At 36.1% G+C, this 24587-nt stretch overlaps 1 protein-coding gene and 1 non-coding gene across 2 annotated transcripts in view; one reads left to right on the forward strand and one right to left on the reverse strand.

Annotated features, from left to right (window-relative positions):
* LAMA2 (laminin subunit alpha 2) overlaps nt 1-24587 on the forward strand; it is an 804877-nt gene that overhangs the window by 224546 nt on the left and 555744 nt on the right. Inside the window, 1 exon segment of the mRNA XM_044002871.1 lies at nt 1771-1883. Within this exon segment, the coding sequence (XP_043858806.1) occupies nt 1771-1883 (113 nt within the window).
* Nucleotides 19352-19458, reverse strand: LOC122726899. Its single transcript, XR_006352891.1, has one exon. It is a non-coding gene; the product is annotated as a U6 spliceosomal RNA (small nuclear RNA).

Consider the following 24587-nt stretch of genomic DNA (forward strand, 5'->3'; position numbering starts at 1 on the left):
CCTTGGATGGCCCCCAACACCTATTGAAAACATAATGTACCTGAATGATAGCATTAACATTGCTCTAGAATGGGAACCTTCACCTATGACATAGTTTCTAAGAAGAAATATTTTATAGTGCAGTTGTTTCATTTGTGTTTGACTCTTCCTGACCCTATTAGAGGGTTTCTTGGCAAAGATACTGGAATAGTTTGCTATAGCCTTCTCTGGTTCATTTTACAGATGAGGAAACTGAAGAAAACAGAATTAAGTGATTAGCTCAGGGTCATAGAGGTAATAAGTGTCTGAGGCTGAACTAAGGAAGATGAGTCTTCCTGACTCCAGGCCTTGCACTCTATCCACTTCACCACCTACTGCCCTAAGAGAAATATACATGCAGTTATAATGGGATTTCAGGAACATCTCTTTCCCCACTGTAGGTAGCCTTTGTATCAAGTGTATGGAGTTTTTCTTCTCCCCTGCCCCTTTTAACTTTTCACCTCCTAGACAATGGAAATAGGAAGGCCCTTAGATCTAAGCTCCTATTGGTGGGGCTTTAGCACAATTAAGTTGAAGAAGGGGAGGATGAGGAGAGGAAATAGTTCAGGGAATGAGAATTCATGGCAAGGGTAGTAGAATGAGGTTTGGAATAGAGGAAGACAGGTAGGCAATGGTATTGAAAACTAGGAGTGAGAATCTAAGATCAGGTTCCTGAATGGGTGAAATTTGCCAGTGAAAAGTGAGGAGAAGAGATGAGGATGGATAGATAATTGGAGGGAATTAGGTGCAAGTACAAAGGCTGAAGCTGTAATGATTGGATATAAAATTAGAGAGGGAGATGAGGGATAAGGTAATGAGGAAGGGGTTTATGGAATTTAGAGTCTAGGTAGTGATTTCAACCTTTGTTTAAGAGAGGAGGAAAGTGAGGCCCAGGGTTAATGGTTTTCTCTAGCTCAAATCCATTAAGAAGGACGCTGGGAGATTTGGGGGTTGTGAGGAAATTATTATTATGAAATTATTTGTGAAATATGAAATAATGTTTAGCAGGTTAGTTTTCCATTTTCCCCTCTTCTCTCATGTTTCACTTTCCTTGTAGAGCTAGATGGAGAAGACATTTCAGGTCTGTAATTTCTAGTGTGTGTGTGTATTAGAGAGAGAACATTCCCAGGGTCAACAGAAAGGAAGTATATGGACCACTTCTCAAAATAACGTTTTAAAATAATTTAAGGAAATGCTAAATTTCAGATAAAGATGTGATTTTTCTCATCCACATTTATAGATCTCTCCCTGTCACCCTGAAAACTATCTGTGGACCCCTTGAGATTTCATAAACTCCAGTTTAAAAATCCCTTCCTCAACCCTGTTTGCCTCAGTTCCCTCATCTGTAAACATGAGCTGGGGAAGAAAATGGCAAACCACTCTAATATTTTGGTCCAGAAAACACCAAATTGATGCACAAAGAGTCAGACTTGACTGAAACCACCAAATGACAACAACATCACCTACCTTAACAACTTGTTGTGAAGATCAAATGAGATAATATATGTAAAGTGCTTTGCCAATTTTAAAAGACTATGTAAACGCAGCTATCACTATCATTCTCAGAAGGGGTTCAATAAAGATTTATGGAAGGAAAGAATCAATAACTGCATGAATAAATGAATATTTTAACTTTCTTTTTTGAATTTGATACTAAAATTATAATCACTTCAACATAAATGTTTTGAATTTTTTTCAAGGAGAAGCAACTAATGCTGACTTTTCTTTCCCTTCACATGTTACTGCCATAAGAGAGGCACCCAATCACAAATGCAATTGATGGCAAAAACACTTGGTGGCAGAGCCCCAGCATTAAGAATGGCATTGAATACCATTATGTGACCATTACACTGGATTTGCAGCAGGTATAGTGGCCTTTCTCTCACAAATATTTGGAAATTGTGCCTTGCGTTTTGCTATTTGTTTTTGTCAGAAGTCTTTAGGGGTAAAGAGACACTCTTATCTTCACATCTTTAGTTATTGTCGTATAACAAATAAAAAAGTGGCCTATTAATTTAGTGCTATTAGCGTTTTTTAAAAGCAAGCCCTAAAGATCTTTGGCATTAATTTTTAAAGCACAATTGGAATGATTCCCCATGTGAAGTATTCAATACTATATTAGGAACTGTTTTTATTTTGACTCATTAGAGTTAATGATGGAAATTTCTAACACAAAAAAATCGTGTGTGCATCAAAAGGAATAAAGTGGTACCATTTTTAACTTCCCAAAGATTATTGTGCCTCTGCTTTGCTGCTGTTAGGTGCACTTAAGAATTGGGGGGTTTTTTGTTTGTTTTTGGATAACAAGGCTCTCAAATAAATTGCCTCTCATTACTGGTAGTTGAGTATTCTGTGTCAGTAGACTTTTAAATTAAAATTGGGCCTCTCGGAGAGGTAACAAGCCTGTTTGTATTTGCATAAAAGTGATGCTAAGAGTAGCTTGAGTTGCTTGTGGCATAGGGGTAGGTACTTTCCAAAAAACCTTTTCTTTATGCCTCACAATATCACAATGGGACTGATTCTATCCCTGAAGGTTCAATGCTATCCTGTCTTGTTTAAGCAGGCACATCAGGAGAAATCTAGGGAAATACGGTCATGTTTTTCGTGGCCATGATAGATACATGGTATAATGAGAACAGCACTGATATAGGAGTCAAAGGACCAGGGTCCAGAACTAACCTCTTATGTTTCTACCTGTGTGATGTGTAGCAGATTGTTTAGCCTCCTTGAACTCAGTTTCCTCTCCTCTAAAAGGAGGAGATTGGAAATGGTCTCAGAGGTCTCTTTAAATTCTAAATCTGTCACCTAATTGAAGTATAGATTTTTGTTATCCTTTATAAAGAGAGGACTCCTCTAGTTTTAAAAAGAGGTGGAAGATATTATATCTTCTGGTTGTCCATTTTCAAAGAGGACCAATTACATCATGGGTGATATGTTGGAAAAAAACTGACTTATAAGAAGATAAAATTATGCAATAGTGATTAGAGACTTTGTTGTTCTTGTCTTAGTTTGGGACAGCTCTAACAGAAAGGAAAACAAAACAATTGAAAAAAGTTCCTAGAGAAACTAAAGCACTTACTTTTTTAGGGAAATTTTTACAATGGGATTTTTAAAGAAGCATACCATGAAACTTTAGCAAAAAATTATTCACTTATTAGGGCACAACAACAATGAAAATAATGGGAAAATGTTAAAAGACTAAACTAATAAACATATCCTTTATAGCTCAGAAAACAATAGAAATAGTAATCAGTTCAGGAGGCCCAAACAAAAGAGAGAGAAACAAATGAAGATTTAACAGTAACATCCCAATAATAAGTGAGTCAAAGAAGAAATCATTAGGAACAATTATTAATGAATGTGAAGGAAAATGATAATGACAAAAATATGATAAAACTTACTGGATGTCGCTAAAGCACTTAAGAGAAAAATTATATATTTAGCAACATACATTAATAAAATAGAGGAAGATTAATGAACTGAATAGGCATTTTTAAAACAAGAAGGCCAACAAAGAGACAAACACAAAATAAGCATAAAAGAGGAGATGATGAAAATTAGAAGAAAAATAAATAATGTAGAATGCCAAAAGCCTTACTTCTTAAAAAGTAAGAAAGGAAAAAGTTTAAAAAGTATAAAAAGGGGGCAGCTAGGTGGTGCAGTGGATAAAGCACTGGCCCTGGATTCAGGAGGACCTGAGTTCAAATCCGGCCTCAGACACTTGACACTTACTAGTCACTTAACCCCAACTGACTCACCAATAAATAAGCACATAAATAAACACATAAATAAATAAACACATAAATAAACACACAAATAAACACACAAATAAATAAATAAATAAACAAATAAACAAACAAACAAACAAACAAACAAACAAACAAACAAATAAATAAATAAATAAATAAATAAATAAAAAGATGGAATGACCAAATGGTAAAAATTTTGAAAAGTCACATAAGGAAGATTTGGAAAAAATGGATATTTATTTAGCCTGGAAAAGATTTGTTGGTAATATTGCTGGGAAAATTAATCTTTAGGGGCAGCTCGGGGCACAGTAGATAGAACACTGGCCCTGGAGTCAGGAGTACCTGAGTTCAAATCTGGCATCAGACACTTGATACCTACTAGCTGTGTGACCCTGGACAAGTCACTTAACCCCAATTGCCTCACCAAAAATAATAATTTGTCCTCAAGTATTTGAAGAGGTATATGGAAGAGAAATTATACCTATTTTATAAAATTCTAGACTTAGAATCAATAGGGTAGAATTTATATGGAGTAGCAGGTAAGTTATGGGGCAATTTCCTAATCAATTTTTGTAAAAATGAAATGGACTGCTTTTGCAAAGTGGTGAATTATCCTTCATTCTATTACGAATTTAGTTTTTGTTGTTGAATCATTACAGTCATGTCCAACTCTTTTGTGACCTGGTTTGGGGTTTTCTTGTCAAAGATATTGAAGTGGTTTGCCATTTCCTCATCCAGCTCATTGTACAGATAAGGAACTGAGGCAACCAGGGTTATGTGACTTGCCTGGGCTCACACAGCTAGTAAGTATCTGAGGCCAGATTTGAACTTGGAAAGATGAGTTTTCATGACTTGAGACCCAACACTCTATCAACTATGCCATATAGCTGTCAATGAATGTTGTAGGGACCATTATTCTTCTAGGTGTGATTAGAACACTAATGGCCCTTTCCATTTAATGAAATAGAGGACTTCTAAGCATTCCTGATGAATAGATCAAAGTTGAATAGAAAATTTGACCTTCAAAGAGTAGGCTCAAGAGAATTGCAAAAAGATATGCATGAAAGAATAATCAAAAGGGACTGAATACTATTAAAATGTTTACTTTTTTATATGGGAAGGTGCTACATGTAATTCCTGAGAACTTTGATATTATTAGGGGAGTTAAAAGGAGTCCACATAGACAGAGGACACAGGTGTGTCACTTTCGTTGGAATGATCTCAAAAAAAAAAAGAATGTAGTTGTGAAAAAAGGGATGCACTGAGGGAAGAGTGAAGGAAGAGGTAGAATGGGACACAATTTCTCATATAAAGGAAGCATGCAAGGAAGAACTTTTATAGTAGGGGGAAAATAAGAAGATGACATGCGATATTTTAACCTCAGTCTCATCAGAATTGGATCAAAGAAGGAAGACTGTATATGCACATGTGGTTGGGTACAGAAATCTGTATTACCCAAAAGGGAGATATGGGAAGGGCATGAGAAATATAAAGGGATGGTAATAATTAGGAGGACAGATGCGGGGTTGGAAGCAAGGCAGACTTTTGGGGAGGGGCAGGATGAAAAGAGAGAGAAGGATAAACTGAAGAAAATGGGATGGAGGGAAATGTGTAATTAGTGATAATTATGAATGTGAATGAGATGAGCTAATCCAAAAAATAAAAGTAGATTGGAAACCAGAATTCAACAATATGTTATGTATAAAAGCCAAAATTGAAACAGAAGGACACACAGAGTTGAAATGAAGGACTGGAGCAGGGTCTACTATGCTTCAGCTGAAGTGAAGAGGACATGGATACCAATCATGATCTAAGACAAAGCAAAATTAGACCTAACTGAAAAAGATAATTATGAAAACTACATTTTGTTCAAATATATTTGTTGTTATTTAGTCATTTCAGTTGTATTCAACTCTCCATGATCCCATTTAGAGTCTTCTTTGCATAGAAATTGGAGGTTTGTCATTTCTTTCTCCATCTCTTTTTACAAATGAAGAACCAGGCAAACAGGGTTAAGTGACTTTCCCAGGGTTACAATAGCTGGTAAGTATCTGAGGCTAGAGTTGAACTCAAGAAGATGAGACTTCTTAACTCCAAGCTGGGCACTCTATCCACTGTGCCACCTAGCTGCCCTTTGCAAAAAGGTACCATAGACAATGAACTAATATAAAAAAGTTTTACAGTGAGTGCACAGTAACAGTAATGTTGTGATAATGTGTGTGTGCACAACAGTAATGTTGTGATAATGATTAACTGTGAAACACTTAGCTACTCTAATCAATACAGTGATTAAAGACAATTTTTTGGTGTAATGGATAGAGCACTGAACCTGGATTGAGCAGGATTTTGAGTTAAAATCTAGCCTTAGACTCTTCATCATTTGTGTGACCCTGCTCAAGTTACTTAACCTTTATTGCTTCAGTTTTCTCATCTACAAAATGGGAATAATAATAACTTCTCCCTTCCAAAATTGTTGTGCGGACAAAATAAGATAATATTTGTAAATCATTTTGGACATTGTAAAGTACTATATAAATGCTAGTTGTTATTGCTATAATTATTGCTGTTATTATGTACACAGTAGGCAATTAAGAATTTAATAAATGCTGTTTGATTAATTAAAATTGGATATTTATCATTGTTTAAGAGTTTAAGGTGTTCAGGAAAATAAAAAACAGAACAAAAATAACATAGCCATTGTTATGAGCAGAACAGAGGTATCATGATGAGGATGCTCTGCTTGGTGATTACCTTGTGGTGGGAGGAGATTCTATGACAGATCAGACAATTTATATGCCTATTTAGGAAGCTAAGACTATGAGATTCCAGGTAAATCTTTGTATGAAAAAGTAAGAAACAGTTTCAGCAGGCCTACAAAAGATGGTTAAAGCAATGAGTTCAGGGTGGGTACCCCAGTGACTGTTAGGTATTTGGAAGGGACTTTAGAGGTAATCTTTTCTAGCCTTCATTTTTTCTGATGATGAAACTGAATCCCGGAGAGGGAAAATTACTTAAAAAGTTTCAGAAGTATTATAAAGGGGTGGTTCAGGACTAGAAACTAAATTGTCTGAATCTTACACTTTTTACACTTTTCTTCTGATGATCAAGAAAAACCTAGAATATGAATCAGATGGGAAGTGAGAACTTGGAACAGGCACTGAGGTAGGCTATGGATGAGATTTGACATGATTTGTGTTAGAAGAAGGTTTTGTAATAATAAGAAACGAGAGAAGGAAGAGGAAGAGAAAAGAACATCTATTACTGATATAAGACTTTATGGTTTACAAAATACTTTATGTTAATATTATACTTTATATGTGTACAAAAAATTAATTATTAATAACTATAACTAACCTGGAAAAATTACAATAACTGGACTTAGGAAAAATTATGATTATATGAAAAATTATAAATTTAGAAAAATTATAATTGGGCTGTAAGTCCCATCTGGGTCACCATTCAAATGTTGAAATATTTTTAAATGACTAGCCTAATTTGGGGCGCTAATCTGACTGGAGGACCAAACTGGGGACTTTTGACTATTTGGCTATCTGACTTCGTTAATTTAATGTGGGCCGTTTATAAAGATCCACCACACTGCTGCGAAACTGATAGACTAAAGATTAAGAAGCCCCTTAACCAAATAGTCAAAGCAGAGTTTATTTATGAGATACTATTTAAAATTAGAAATACAGGGAAATAAAGTGTACAACCTGACTGCTTTCCTGTGGTCTCTTTCCACTGTGTCTCTTTCGAACCTGCTGCACTTCGAACTTCTTGAATACAATAAGGGCCTTAGCCGCCTCTGGTCTCAGGGCACGTTACACTTTCCCTGGTTTGTATTAAGGCCCGTAACCTTGTCAGACCCGTCTCTCATTTTCCGAACCGAACTCTCCTCTGTCCTTGTCCGGGCTCCCCTCTAGTCAGCCTCTCTCCTAGTCTGTCCTTCTCTAGTCCGTCCCTCTCCTTTTTTATCTTGTCTCTCTATCTAGTCCGTCTCCCTCCTTTTTTATCTTGTCTCTCTATCTAGTCCGTCCTCGCTCCTTCTTTATCTAGTCCGTCTCCCCCTCCTGTCTCACTCCCAGGTCTATATATACCTTTTCTTCTCTCCACTCAAATCTCCGGGCTTCCTTCGCCCCCACAGACCAAGCTAATCCGCCAAAGTCTATAAGTGATTGATCCTCCACTCCCTCATCTATAAAATAAGGATTGAAATATCATCTACTTCAAAGGGAGGGCTGCTGTGAGGATTAAATGGGGGGGGGGCATATAAAGGATACTATAAACATTGAAATTCTATGCAAATATCTATTATTACTCTTGTCTTCATCATCATCATTATTATAGTGCTAAGTGGGCAACATTAATTTGGTGGGACTGTACCTAAATACAGTCCTATTTCTTTTTGTTTTGTTTTGTTTTTTGTTTTGTTTTGCAGGGCAGTGAGGGTTAAGTGACTTGCCCAGGGTCACACAGCTAGTGTCAAGTGTCTGAGGCTGGATTTGAACTCAGGTCCTCCTGAATCCAAGGCCAGTGCTTTATCCACTGCACCACCTAGCTGCTCCTTAGTCCTATTTCTAATATCGATTTAGTGATGGAAAATCTTAACCCTGAAATATGCGCTCGAGCGCGCACGTGTGCACACACACACACACACACACACATTAAATAACAGTGACATAAAATATTTTTCTCTTGGGTTTTTTTAAAAAAGGCTTTAACAATTTGCAAATAACTCAAGATATAATCTTGGAATGTATAAAACATTATAGGAATGCTTTTCTTTATAATCTGTGCTGTAAAAGTTATTATTATTATTAATCTAATCCAGTCTGGAAAAATTATATAATTTTGGACTTATGAAAAATTATAACTTTATATGAAAAATTATAATTGGGTCACAAGTCCTGCTGTGGTCGCCATTCAAATGTGAAAATATTTTTACTGACTATGACTAATTTGGACTAATCTGAATGGAGGACTAATTCTAGGATTGTTGACGGTTTGGCTATCTGACTGCTATTAATTTAATGTGGGCCATTTATAAAGTTCCACCACACTGCTCCACTCCCAAAATTGATAAGCAAAATATTAAGAAGCCTCTTAACTAAATAATCAAAGGAGAGTTTATTTATGAGATACTATTTAAAATTAAGAATACAGGGAAATAAAATGTACAACCTGACTGCTCTCTGGTTTTTCCTTTCACCTGCTGATCCTGTAACCTTTTTAATACAATAAGGGCCTTAGCCGCCCCTTGCCTTAGGGCACTCAGGTCCTTTATTCTAACTCTGCGCCCCTTTCACTTTGTAAATCCCCCTGCTTTTAACTTTCCTCTCCTTACTGCCACCGCTGCCTTTACTCCTTGCTCCTAGTCCTGTGTTACTACTGTTCGTCTCCTCCCTCGTCTCTCTTCTCCAACCTTTGCCATCTCCTCAGCCACCCCTTGACCTCTTCTCCATCCATCTCCTTGACTGCTCTCTCTGAGTCTAACCTCCAGGTCTATATATAACTTTTCTTCTCTCCACTCAAATCTCGGGGCTTCCTGCGCCCCCACAAACCAAGCTAATCTGCCAGCCAGGGCTGCGGCTGGGGGATTTGCTTGAGCCTCATGTGCCCAGAGCCCGGCCTGGACAAGCCCAGGATCTCTCGGATACCTCTTCTCAGGTCGGAGGGAGGGGGGTGGGCGGCGGCTTCTCCCCCCCTCCCTCTGTCTGACCTGGTGTCTTGTACAGCCCACGGGGCTTTTTGGCTCAGCTGAAGCTGAGGGGGAGGGGCACCAGCAACTCCCACACAGAAGAGACCCTGAGGGACTAAGGCTTTCTAATCTCAGCCTAAAGGTAGGGTCCCAAATCAAAATAAATTTCCACAGTCCTAATGAAAACCTTACTATTTCTATTACTTTATTTTTAAGTAAAAAAATAGTTTCCAGTGTATATAATATTTCTTTAGAAATTGATATTTGGGAAGATAAAGCACACAGAAACAGAATCATATATTAGATCCATCTTTTCCTGAGTAATGAGACCCATGCTATAGGACCAGCTCTGCTACTAACTAGCTGACTGACTTTATCTTCTCTGTGCTTGTTTTCTTATCTGTCAAATGATCACAGGATCATAGATCATAAAACTGGAAGAGACTTTAGAGGAAAATCTAATATAACTCTCTTACTTATAGATGAAAAAGCTGAGATCCAAAAGGTGAATTTTCCCATCCTGAGTCACCCAGTAAGGGGACTGAGTTAAATGACATTTAATATTCCTTGAGTTTTAAAATTTTATCAATCTATTATTTTATCTTCACCTGAAGTAAGTTTAGCTATTGTATCTTTGATATTTGATTCACTATAGAATAATAATAATAATAATAATAAAAATGATGGTAAACTACCTTTTGTATAGTGCTTCAAGATTTGCAAATTACATGTGTTATCTCATGTAATCTTCACAAAAACCCTATGAGTCAGATGCTGTGATTATCTTCATTTTGCATTTGAGGAGACAGAAGCTAGGAGGTATTGATTCCCTGAGGTTACACAATTATTAAGTGTCTGAGGCAGTATTCAAATTTATATTTTCTTGACTGCACATCCAACAATCTATCCACTAAGTCACCCAGCTACTTCTAGGGTAATGTATGGAATACAAGACATGGAATCAGGAAAGGCTGAGTTCAAATCATATCTCAGACTCTTATTAGTCATGTGTCTCTCTGATCAAAGCATTTGACCTGATTGAGTATCAGGTTGCTCATGTGTATACAACAGGATACAATTCCACATACCTCAGAGGGTTTTTGTGAAGATCAATTGATTAAAAAGCATTATGTGTTGATCAACTGTAATAGATTTGATTTTCCTTAGCAATACAAGATAGTTCCAAAGGACTCATGATGGAAAATGCTCTCCAAATCCAGGAAAAACCCCAAAACAAAACAGAACTGTGGAATATGGATGTAGATTGAACCATACTATTTCTTTTGTTTTTGGTGCTATTGTTTTTCTTTTTGAGATTTTTCCTTTTTCCTCTGATTCTTCTCTTATAACGTGACTAATGCAGAATTATGTTTAACGTTATTGTACATATATAACCTATATCAGATTACTTGGTGTCTTGGGGGGGAGGGAGGGGAGGGAGGGGATGGAGGAAAAAAAATTGAAACTAGAAATCTTATAAAAACAAATGTTGAAAACTATCTCCAGTTGTAACTGGAAAATAATAAAATACTTTTATAATAAAATCATTGCAAATACAAAGTGCTATTTTTATAGCAATTATTATCCTAAATAGGCACCATTCATTTGGTGGCTGTGTGCCTAAGTATAGATAGGTTGATTTACATTCCCTAGGTTAATTCAGTGATGGAAAAACGATAACACTGGAAAACATATTAATTCAATAACAGTGAGTTATAAAATATTTCTCTAGAATTAAAAAATACCTTAATAATTTGAAAATAACTCAAGATCTTATTAATTAGAAATAAAACAACAGCTAAATATTGAACATTTTTTCCAGAACTGTTCATATAATTTAACTAGTTAGGCATGAATGATGTTGTTAATGTAGTGCTTCAATTAATTTCAAATTCAAGAGAACTGAAAAGGAGAAAAAATGGCAAGAGGAATAAAGCAGGGAATGTCAAAATGAGTTTTTAAAAGAAATTTACCTCATTGTCAAAACACTTCAACTTCATTTAAAAATATTTTAATGTGTGTGGGGTTTTTTTTAGCTAAGTTGCTTTAGGAAGGTCATGGTAAATTAGTCTCAAATTAGCTGATACAATGAACACAACAAAAAACTAAAACCTTGTAATATACAGTATACTGTGGGAAGACCTTGCTACTAAAGGAGGTCTAATAACTACTTCCTATTAGCTAGGTCACGCTTTTGTTATGAGCTTCCCTTACTTTATACAAACAAATCAGCTTGTGGAGTAGCAATGGGTAAGCCTCAAAAGACATCACAAATGTACAATTTAGATGTTAATTTAGCTGCTTGCCTTAATATTATTTACTGTATTTGCAACCCTATGCTTATAACATTGGGCTGGAAAACATGATTTTCTCAGCAATTTAGCTTAATTACCAACTTGGTTCCTATTTCATCATCACCACTATCATCAATTAATGTTTATTGCAAATGTGAAGCCTTTTCCAAGGATAACCTTAGAGAATATTTTATTTAATATGTGGTTCAGAAAACGTGGTAATGATTGCAAAATAGTGACTAACTAACAGAAAGGACATAAAATACAGTATAGTATCTGGCTCATAGTAAGTGCTTAATAAATGTTTATCAATTGACTTATTTAAGCCCATCATAAATCATTCATTGTGTCTGTATAAAGTTAGTTACCTTATTAGACATGAAGTTTAAATAAAAAAATACCATTCAGTACTTAGTTTAGATGTCAACTGCTCAGATATTATGTATGTTAAATGAAGGGACCGGGATATTCTATATCATGCAAATTCAAAAGGTCAAATGGGATGACTTAAAGTTGATGATAACAAAAAAAAATTCTCAGAAAAAAAAAAAACAAGAATAAGTCAGACTTTCATTTTTTTCAGTGAGATTTCCTACTGTACTAAACAATACTATTTTTTTTTTTGGTGGGGCAATGGGGGTTAAGTGACTTGCCCAGGGTCACACAGCCAGTAAGTGTCAAGTGTCTGAGGCCGGATTTGAACTCAGGAACTCCTGAATCCAGGGCCAGTGCTTTATCCACTGCGCCACCTTGCCGCCCCTAAACAATACAATTTTTATAATTACTATAGGTATTTACTGTAATTCATAAACCAAGAGGGCCTAATACAAACTCTCAATGCTATCTCAGAGTCCAGTGATGAAGTTTTTAGGTTTAAGTCTAAGAGCAAAAGTATTGCTATGTAAGTATGACAACATTGCTGTCATTGTATACTTAATCTTATAACTAAAATAATTGATGAGATTCTTAATACCAAATACTTGATAAGAAGATATTTGTAAGTATTAACTGACCATTACTTGACACAGTTTCTATTCTGAGACAACCATAAAAATGTCTTCTGTGATTTGGCAAGCCTTACATGAACTTCTCTGTTTAAAAACACCTAAATAGGGGAGGATTATGGGAAGATGGCAGGGTAGGTCAGAAAACTTTAGACTTTCAACATATTCTCCACAAAAAAACCCCACAAAAACAAAAAAGACAGAACGTCACTTCAGAGTAGCAGAAATACCTTTACAAGGTAAAGCAGATGTCCTCCTAAGATAAAAACACAAATAGGAGCCCTGCAAATGGAATTTACATGTACAAGGTAATGAGTATAGTTAAAACCTGATAATAATGATCAGAAAGTTCCTTTGTATTTATGTTGTTGTTCTTTGACCCTTCTACTATTTTCATTTTGCTTTTCTCATCATTACTACTCTTGTCAATATATATTGAAAGCTTTGAATTGATGTCATTAACGTATATCCATAATTCTACAAAAGTTGAGGATGCATGGTTCTCCTGTCCTGATAACTCTGGAAGCTCAACAACAAAAAGAATGCAAGGTGTTACACTAGGGTCAATACTTTTTTGGATGGCAAGCTTGGCACTGTCGAATTTCTGATTACCTCTGATTTACACTAATATTGTGCTCTTTGATGGCCTTCTTCAAAAAACTAGCTTGTACTCTAGGAAGGCTCAGCCATGCTGTTTTTGCCAGTAACTGGTATAGAAAGCCATGCTGTGTGAATGACTTGTTCACAGGGGGGCAGGTCAGTCTTTTGAAATCACAGATTGCTTCGAATGGGAAAGAGAGAAAGATGTGAGGGAGAGAATAGATGTCAAGGGCACTGCTAGTGAAAGATAAAATGCTAACTAGTATTTTACCTGCAGCTAAGACTATTGAAAACAAGAGCAACCCAATAAAACATTCTGAACTAAATGCCTTACTTTCAACTTAGGGCTCCTGACTCATTCTGTCTCAAATTGCATTAAATAACACGATTTCTTTATCTGAATATTGTTCCTCCCGATGCTGACAGTACCCCTTAGAATGAATTCTCCTCTTAAAAGAATTATTAATAACACTTTCTTGAGCTCAGATTAAATATGTAACATGGTAGAGATTAACTACTTATCCTGGTAATTGTGAAAGTACAACCCCAATACTACTCACCTTCTTGACAAGAACCTCAGTTAAGGAGATTGTTAATGAATGTAAGAGAGCTCTTTGGTAAGTAGATGATGGTGGTAGTGGTGGTGTTGGTGGTGTTGGTGGTGGTAGTGGTGGTGATGAGGATACCATAGTGTTGGAACCATATTGGGGTGACTGAGCCATTATTCTAGACACTGAAATGGGTATGGTTTCAGTGCTTCCAAACAGCTATATTCAAATCTTGGAAAACAGGAGCTATTACTCCCAATTATACTTGGATCTTCTTTTCATGTAGGACAAAGAAACTATTCTGCCTTGAACAGAACAAGAATTCAAGTGTTTGATGATGGTTGTGATAATAGCTAATACATTTCCTATTAAATACTCCACTTTACTTTTCCTCTCCATTGCAAACTGAGGGAGCTTCATTTCAGAGTTAGTCTCCACAGTCACACATGCCTTTCTAATTAGAATTCAGAAGCTCAATTACCTTCTTTATGCTTGAAACTCACCTGTGGGCTATGGATATCAAATTGGTTCTGTTTATTATTCCTTTTTTCTTTCTTTCTTTCTTTTCTTTTTTTTTTTAGTGAGGCCATTGGGGTTAAGTGACTTGCCCAGGGTCACACAGCTAGTAAGTGTTAAGTGTCTGAGGCCGGATTTGAACTCAGGTCCTCCTGACTCCAGGGCCGGTGTTCTATCCACTGCGCCATCTAATTGCCCCTATTATTCTAATCCTTGTACATTGTTTCAAATCTAGAAAGTTATTTTCATTTTTTTCAGAGAATGTATAGCAATATCAACCTGTCTTATTCTATGAGACAAATGTGCTTCTGATAGCTCAAATAGAAGGATAAAGCAAGTAAATGAACTGTAGTCCAATATCACTGGTGAAGATTTATGCACTTTTTTTTTTCAGTAAAATTGTTAACCATAATTATTGTAGACAAAGGGGGGAAGAGAACAAGCGTTTATTAAGCATCTATTCTGTGCCAGGAACTGTGTTAAGCTCCTTAAAAATATATCATTTAACCACCAAATTATTCACTATGATTGGATTTCTACCAAATATGCAAAGATGGTTTAAGTTTGAAAAAATATTTCACATATTTAATCATATTAAACATATCAAATCATGGTTATGTTTTTATTTGTAGGAAAATCATTTGCAAAAGGAAAATATTTATTTATACTATAAGGATAAAAAAAGGCTAGGCATTGAAGGGCTATTTTTGAATATGATAAGAGTATATATAAAAAACCAAGAGCTAGCATTATTTGCCAAGGGTAAATTATAAGAACTTTTATGATAAATATAGAAAACAATGAAGACTTCTCTGCTATTATTTGACGTAACTGCAGCCATGTTATTAATAGGAATAAGACAAAAGAAAGAAAATAAAGGCACATATTGAATGGACAAAATTATTTCTATTTATAAACATGGTGCTTGACTTAAAAAACCTCTTGTGATCAACAAAGAAACCAATGAAGACAATTAATAGTATCACTAAAGTAATAGAATACAAAATAAATCCACAAAATTTATCAGTATTTCTATATACGTATAAGAAAATCCAGGTGGAGATACTAGAAAGGGAAATCCCAGTCAAAGAAGTAAAAAGTACATAAGATTATGTTAACTATAACATGGTGAGTTAATCTACAAAGATACTATGTATACCTACATAAATATAATTTGAAAATACTCAAATAAAAATAAAGAATATTATTTAATATTAATAATAAAAATAAATTTTATTTGAAATAAAGAATAACTCAGATATATATTGCTCATGGTTGTGGGACATGTCTTGATAATAAAAATTAAGATACTACCTAAATTAATGAACAGATCTGATACTTTCCCAATAAAATAGAAAAGGCGATATGTTACAAAGTTAGAGAAAATAATAACAATTAATTTATTGGGGGGAAAATCAGGAATCTCAAGGATGAAATTATAATGCATGTAGGCAGAGTCAGAATAGCACTTCCAGATATCAAATTATATTATGAATCCATAATCATTAACATTATTTGCCTCTAGTAAAAGACAGAAATGTAAATGGTAAAAATTGCATAAGCAATATAAAAATTAGTGCAATATCTCATTATTTTTCAACAAACATAGGTATATAAGGTATTTGGGGAAGAATGTCATGTTGGTGAGAGTTGTTAGAAAAACTGAAAGACAACTTGGCAGAAATTAGGTTGAGATCAGTGATAATTAGTGAAGGCAGGATAAGAAATCACTAACCATTGCAAACTTTTAGCTTATATAAAACTGGCCCAGATCACTACTAATAAGAGAAACGCATATCAAAATACCCTTGCCATCTCATATTATATACAGCAAAATTTAAAATATGACACATAATGGAAGTAGTCAGTACTGAATGGGCTGTAAAGATGGTCACAGTAATGTACTGTTGGTAGAGCTTTGAAGTGATTCAAGCATTCTAAAAAGCAATTTGAAACAAGTTATTACCATGTCCATACCCATTGAGAGAAGTATCCTATTGTACTATTAAACATCTTCCCCCAAGGAGATTTAGACAGAAAGAAAAGTTCATTCCCATTTATCTCTCTGTCTCTCTCTGCGTATATGTATGTATGTATATTAGTAGTAACATTATTATTGTGGTAGCAAAGTATTAGGGACCACATGGAACCTATTCTTAGGCAATAGGCAAATATATTATGTTATAGGGAGGTATCATATAAAGTCGTTTCAGTTATGCCTGACTCTTTGTGTCTCCATTTGTGTTTTTTTTTGGCAAAGGTCCTGAAGTGGTTTGCCATTTCTTTCTTCAACTCATTTTACAGATGAGAAATTGAGACAAACAGGCTTAAGTGACTTGCCCAAGGTCACAAACAGCTAGTAAATGTCTGAAGTCAGATTTAAACTCATGAAGAAGTCTTCCTAACTTCAGGACCACTGTGTCACCTACATGGCCCAGGGAGGCATTATAGTACATCATATAGAGACCTGTCTGTGCTTTCAGAGGATCTCGTTTGAAATCTCTCTTCTCACAATCCTGTGTGATCATGGGTCAGTCGCTTAACCTACCCGGGATTCAGTTTTCTCATCTGTAAAATGAGATAGCTGGACTAAATGGACTCCGTGGTTCCTTCCAGCTCTAGATCTGTGATACTATAACTATTGTTTTTTGGTTTTTTGTTTGTTTTTTGTTTTTTCTGCGGGGCAATGGGGGTTAAGTGACTTGCCCAGGGTCACACAGCTAGTAAGTGTGAAGTGTCTGAGGCCGAATTTGAACTCAGGTACTCCTGAATCCAGGGCCAGTGCTTTATCCACTGCGCCACCTAGCTGCACCCGATACTATAACTATTACTGATTATAGTATGCAGAACTAGGAAAACTATGTATACAATGCTTACAATGATATAAAAAGGAAGAACAATAAAATGAAACTGAATGATGAATGTATCATTATAATAAACAAACTTGGCCCTTAAAAAGAGTGAAGAAAATGTTCCTCTTTCCCTTCATTGCAAAGATGGGGGACAGTGATTGTGGAATATATTGTCAGATATGATGTTTTGGATGGTTTGCCTGAACTGCCTTTTTCCTCTTTATTTTGTAATCTTTGTTAGAAAGGATGCTTACCCAGGAAGGGGAGAAGAATATATTCAGAATTGGCTGCTATAATAACAAATGGCATCAATAAAAATTTCAAAGAAATAAAAACTAGCCAGTTAATTTAAAATCTACAGGTAGAAATGGGTTGTGTTTTAGACAAAAAATAAAGAATATTTTGCAACTAGAGTTAATGTATTTTCCCCCATAATCTGAGATGAATTTTTCAGCAATGGGGATAGAGTAAGACTGTTTTCATAGTTCCCACAAATCAGACTCAGGTTTCTGTGTGGTGGAATGGGATACTTTTATCACCATAATGAAAAAGTATGTGACTGTAATTTTAAGTTAACAGTGTTACAATAACATTTCTTAACATCTAAAAGAAGCTCAATGAAGTGAATTTTGAATGTATTGTCTGAGGGTTCTCAGGCTTTTAAGAAGCAAATATTCTTTTTGGTTTCTGACAAGATTTTTCCTAGAAAAGTTTTCCAGAACTACACAATCTATGTAAATCAAAATGATCACATCAAGGTAGTTTACAGATATACATAGGCACATAGACATATGGACACACACATACACACATATACGCATACACACGTATACAATACTTACATATACACATACACACACATACCTTCCACTGAATAAGAAGCCTCCTGGTATCCCCTTTAATTTCCTGCCTCTTTTTGTATATTGTCTACTCCCCTGCCCACCCCCACCATGACACTGTAAGCTCTTTGAGGGCAGGTACTTTTTCTTTTTATTAATTTTATCTCAAGCCCTTAGCTTAGTACCTGGCACATAGTAGGTGTTTAATAAATGTTCATTGGATTGGGCCATAGTGTCCTAATTTGCAGCCTTATTTGCTTTTGCATATATACATATATATATACACATATATACATATGTACGTACATACATATATATACATACGTGTGTGCATACACACACACACACACACACACACACATATATATATATATATATGGAGAGAGAGAGAGAGAGTACGTGTGTGTACACAAAAATAAATAAAAAGAACCTCAAAGTCACCATTACTCAGTTATGAGGCAGTTAGCTAGTGTAGTAGATAAAAGCACTGCTCCTGGAGTCAGGAAAACCTGAGCTCATATTCTGCCTCAAACAACAATAGCTTTCTCAACCTTGGCAAGCCACTCAACTTCTGTTTACTTCAGCTTCTTGAACTTGAAAATGAACGTGTCAGCACCATTACTTCCTGAGTTGTTGTGAGGATCAAAATGAGATAGTTGAAAAGCACTTTGCACATTATCTGACATGTAGTGTGTGCTATAAATTCAATGATGATGATATATGTAAGGAGATCATGGTTTGGGATTTTTTTCCTTCATATAACTTTTATAGGTCTTCCCCCCTGTTCTTCAGTGGGTTCAGTCATGTCCAACTATTAATGACTCCATCTAGGTTTTGGTTTTTTTGTTGTTGTTGTTTTTTTGGCAAAGATACTGGAGAGGTTTGTCATTTCTTTCTCCAGCTCATTGTACAGATGAGGAAACAGGCAAACAGGGTTAAGTGGCTTGCTCATGATCACACAGCTAGTAAATGTCTGAGGCCAGATTTGAACATAGTAAAAGGAGTCCTTCTGACTTAAGGCTGGGTACTCTATTCACTGTAATACCTAGCTACTTGAATTTTCAATTTTTTCCCCTAAAAAGTGTATAATTACATGAGGGCGCAACATTTTCCAAGAAATCAATTATTAGACATGTTTAAACCTGTCATTTTTGAGTACCTTAATATTACTTTCTAACCCTTATTAATCTTAATTTCCTTACTCTGAGGTAAAGTGACACTTTTTCTTGTTTTAAAAATATGGAATGCTTCACGAATTTGCATGTCATCCTTGTGCAGGGGCCATGCTAATGTTCTCTGTATTGTTCCGATTCTAGTATATGTGCTGCTGAAGTGAGCACATTTTAGAGTCATCTTTTTTTTTTTTCTTTAGGCAATCAGGGTTAAGTGACTTGCTCAGGGTCACACAGTTAGTAAGTGTCGAGTGTCTGAGATCAGATTTGAACTCACATCTTCCTGAATCCAGGGCAGGTGCTTTATCCACTGTGCCATCTAGCTGCCCAACACTTTTTCTTGATGACAAAACTGAAGCACAATGGGATAAAAGTCATTTTCCTACCAATCACATGACAAATTTTTGACATAGCTTGACTTAAAAAGACTAGAATATCCTTTGAATAAAAGTGCTTTAACACTCTTCTGCAGGAATTTTTTTATTATATCTATATATTTATCCATATCATCTGTATATCTGTCTGTTTATCACAGCTTTTCGCAAGCATTGCTTCATGTGTAATTCTGGCTAGAGGTAGAGTACTCAATAACTTCTGAGTGGTTTTTCAAGTCTTTAATCCTATGAAAAGCCAAATATTTTGATAATGATTAGTTACGTTCTACTCATGTTAGTGATTCCTAAACTCTGTTGTATTATATAGTATATCCTTAATCAACAGCTAAGGATCCTTAAATCCCAAAGGAATCATCCTTTCCCTACTGAATGAGGAACTTGAATGGAAGTATACATGGTACAGTTAAAATACTGATTTTGAGGTCAAAGGACCTGTGTTCAAATCTTCTTTCTGCCCCTTATTATCTGAGTGGTCTTGGATAAGTTTTTAATCCTTCTAAGTCTTTAGTTTCTTCATCCATAATATAAGAAGGGAACCAACTGTAAATGTATGATTCTGTGGAATATAAGATAGAAGCTGAAAGTTATGCTATACGGACGACAGGGTGTCATTTTGGGGGATTCTAGGAGGAATGATAAGATGCAGAAAGCTAGGCATTACAACTATAAGTCATTTTGAGTTGTAATTGCTATTCAAATAGACTATTAAAAAAAAGATTCTTTTATTTTTTTTTTGCAGGGCAACAAGGATTAAGTGACTTGCCCAAGGTCACACAGCTAGTTAGTGTCAAGTGTCTGAGGCCAGATTTGAACTCAGGTCCTCCTGAATCCAGGACTAGTACTTTATCCACTGCACTACCTAGCTGCTCCCCAAATAGACTACTTTTTGTTTGTTTCCAAATAGACTCTTAATAGAATATACTCTGAGCCTTAATTACTTCCAATGTAACAATGATAATATTGATTACTTCCCTGAAGATATCTAGGCCAGAGATCTGAACTAGATGAATTCTTGAAGCTCCTTCTGTTCAAAATGGAAGGATTCTCTTCAGACTGGAAAGAAAAGAGGGTACTCTTGCCTTGGGCTTTGCAGTGTAAAATGTCTCTTCCTTCAAAATATAACCTCTACAAACATATCCAATCAAGTGAAGTTATATTTACACAAGACTTCAGGATGGAATATGGCACCCTGAGGTTCCGAAGTAGCATTTATAGAGAGCATCAAGACTGGAAAGCAAGGTGCTCTCAGGGGAGCATGGCCAGACACTCTTACCCTAAACTAAACCTTGAACTGAATACTGATAAATACTTTCTTTATTAAAAGTCGTCTGCTTAGAATAAGGTTCTAAGGTTCACATATTTTTTGTTCACATTGTTAGAGGAACAAACTTTGATGAGAAAAGTGTGGATCCATTTTCTCTGAGTCACATATTACCCAGAAAACTCTTTTCCTGGAGCTCTTAATAAGAACTCCTTTCAACAATCATTTCCAAGCTACAATATTTGCTACCATCTTCCATCTCAGAAGACTTTGATCCTTGTGAGGACAAGGTGGTTTGATTGAATAAGATGACATGAGAGTAGAAAAAGAGACTTTCCTTTCAGAATGCTTACTTGGAGTCTGTGGTATTGAATCTGGAAATAAGTTCTCTGTGTGCCAATTCATGAAATTAAAACTTTTTAAATATCCCCTCTAATGTGGTAGAATGTCAAAGACTTCATCTTGTTCAAAACTTCCTTTTAGAATTTTCATTTCAAAAGCCCAAAGTGAAGAAGGGCTCTGACATTTGTTAAGAATTAGGGCAATTTGGCATCCTGTATGGAGTCTTTTACTCTAGTTTGATGAAGCTTCATAATAATAGGTCAACTGGGAAGCATTTCCCACTGTTTGCAATATTTCTCATAGTAAATGTTTGCCTTCCTGGTTATACAATATTCTATCTCTAAGATGGGCTTTATTCATATTTAGGCCTATGAGGATTTGGCTTTAGAACTATGTTGTCTGGAAAGTTTTTGCAATGAGTTTGTGAAGATATGAAAACATTGCTGCTTTAAAAATTATTCTCCTAGAGTCATTAAAATTTGGTTAAATATTGATGGTTAAAATTTTAAGTTACACATGTAAATCATAACTTCTTACATGGTTTTTAATGGGGAAAACATGGTACAGTGAAAAGAACATTGGCTATGGACTTAGAGAACTTGGGTTCAAGTGTCATCCCTGACTGGTATGATCAATGTGACTCTGGGCAAATCATTATATCCTCTTCTGCCTTGTCTCAACTCCGTGGAACAAGATACCCCTCTGCAGTCTCCTGTGTCCCTTCCTTTCCTCTGCTCCTGTCTCCTTTTGTGTGTTGTCTCCCCTAATTAGACTGTAAATTCCTTAACAATAGTACTGTCTTTCTTTTTATTAACTGTATCCCAAGCACATAGCAACATGCCTGCAACTCAGTGGATGTTTAATAAATGTTTATTGGATTGGAGATTGGGTCATAGCATCCTCACCTGTGTGTTAACTAACTACATTATTGTGGAACCAGCTAAATTATAGGGGGGCCAGACTAGGTTTGTAAAAATATCATTACTTATAAATTAATGGTTATTGCCCCAGTTTAGGCCATAAGCATTTATTGTTAAAGTATAACAAATATTAGTAAAGAATTGACCTTGTGGCATTTAACACAAGCAGAACCCCCCCCCCCCGACACACACACCCCACCATATCTCTAAGAGAGAGAGCACATGTCCTAACAGCTTACCTTGTCCTAAGAGGGGAGCACTCACTTATAGGACAGCAATTGGAGCCTAGAGTGCAAGCCAAGAATGGTGTTCACCTCATGGTCAGGCTTTTTCCTCTTTTCAATTGAGGTGGCTCCTTACACATTGATCAAAGCTAATTGGCTAGCATCATTCAATTCCATTGGTTGGCATGACTTGAGGGTGGTCCATATTAAAATGAGCTGTACTGTGATGGATGACAACAGGGTCTAATGGGAAACCAAACCCCTGAGGGCAAAGTCAAAGTCCAGATAGGTGCAGCTTGATCCCCTCAGTTCACTGAGCTAGTAGAAGAGTCTATGCTTTATTTCTATTTTACCTCCCTGCACAGGATTAAAACTTGAGTTTAGCTAAAGTCTCCTGAACTGAGCCTTCCAAAGTAGGGGATAGGTGGTGGGGGTGAGGAAAGGCTAGAATTGAGTCCCTGGGTCTCAGTAAGAAATACATTATTAAAAATTATTTTCTCACATTTGTGTCCTCAGAGCATTGTATAATGGCTGGCATATAGTGAGCGCTTAATAAATGCTTATTGATTGTTTTTGTTTTAGTCTTTGTTGTTGTTGTTGTCATTCAGTTGTGTCAGTGACGTCTGATTGTTTGTGACCCCATTTGGGGTTTTTTGGACAAAGATAATAGAGCTGTTTGCCATTTTATTCTCTAGTTTGTTTTACAGGTGAGGAACTGAGGCAACCTGGGTTAAGTGACTTGCCTAGGGACACAGGCTGGGCTGTCCATTCACTACGCCACCTAGTGGCCCTTGCTGCTGTTCACTGGGCGTAAAACTAGGGAGTTGAACTTAGATGGCTTCGCAGATCCTTTTCAATTCTGGATTGCCAATCATATGAGTTTTCAAGTCACCATGGTTTATCAGTGGTGTTGTCTGACCACCTATAAAGCCCATTCCTGTGAAATGCTGCACATGAGCTCACCCTATTCATTTAGACTAGGATATAAATGAGTTCAAAGGAAATAAAATGAAAGAGAAGGACATTTGCCTTGAAGTAAGATTCCTCTTAAATTCTCCTAGTCAGTGGGTGCTCTTTATTTCATGTCACTTAACAGCGCATTTTGATATTGAATTATAGAAAGAGATTGCAGGGTTTCTAGCAGCAGAGCCTCTCTTCATAGATTTCCATTTATTATCTTGATCCAACACAGAAGCTGCTAAGCCATAAATCGACCTGGTAGCTTCAAGAGAAGTTGGTCTCTTATATTTACTTACTGAGCAGCTTCATAAACAAGGTGCCCTAACTAATATATCCATTTATCTTTATTTTTCTTCATGGCTCACCTGTTCTTTCCAGTCTGTTTTCTTTTCTGTCACTATAATCTAAGCTATGAAGAAAGATGACAAACATTTAAAATATTTACATAGAGAAAACCATGTAAATCGTTCCTATCACATAATCACAACATTCGGAAGGGGATCAGTTTCAGAGAGATTGGGAAAATGAGGCAAAGGGAAGCTTTATAGTTTTCTCCAGTCAGATCTAAGATAGAACCAGGTTGTCCTACCAGTGGATAGAAACCAGTGGATAGAACTCTGAGGCTGATTCAGGAAGACCCAAGTTCAAATCTGGACCCAGGCATTCACTATCTGTGTGACCCTGGGCAAGTCATTTAACCTCAATTTGCCTAATTCAGTAGAGAAGGAAATGGCAAAACATTCTATTTTCTTTCTCAAGAAAATCCCATCTGGCTTCGTGAAGTGTCAGACATGACTGAGTGACTTAAACAACTCCCACCATTAATTCAGTGCTTTATAAACTTGGAGTTCAGCTAGGTGGTAGAGTGGATAGAATGACAGTCCTGAAGTCAGGAAGACTCATCTTCCTGAGTTCAAATCTGGCCTCAGACCCTAACTAGCTGTGAGACCCTGGGAAAGTCACTTAACCCTATTTCTCCTGGTTTCCTCATCTGTAAAATGAGCTAGAGAAGGAAATGGCAAACCACTCCAGTATCTTTGCTAAGAAGATCCCAAATAGCATCACAAAGAGTCAGACTGGCTTGAAAATAATTGAACAACAACAAAATTATAAACTTCTTTCCCCAAGTGATAAAACATTATTCAAGGCTGTGAATATCACTCACAGTTTTGGGAATTCAAGTACCAACTCCCTT

Source organism: Dromiciops gliroides, chromosome 4 (assembly GCF_019393635.1).
Source record: "Dromiciops gliroides isolate mDroGli1 chromosome 4, mDroGli1.pri, whole genome shotgun sequence".
In the NCBI taxonomy this organism is placed as follows: Eukaryota; Metazoa; Chordata; class Mammalia; order Microbiotheria; family Microbiotheriidae; genus Dromiciops; species Dromiciops gliroides.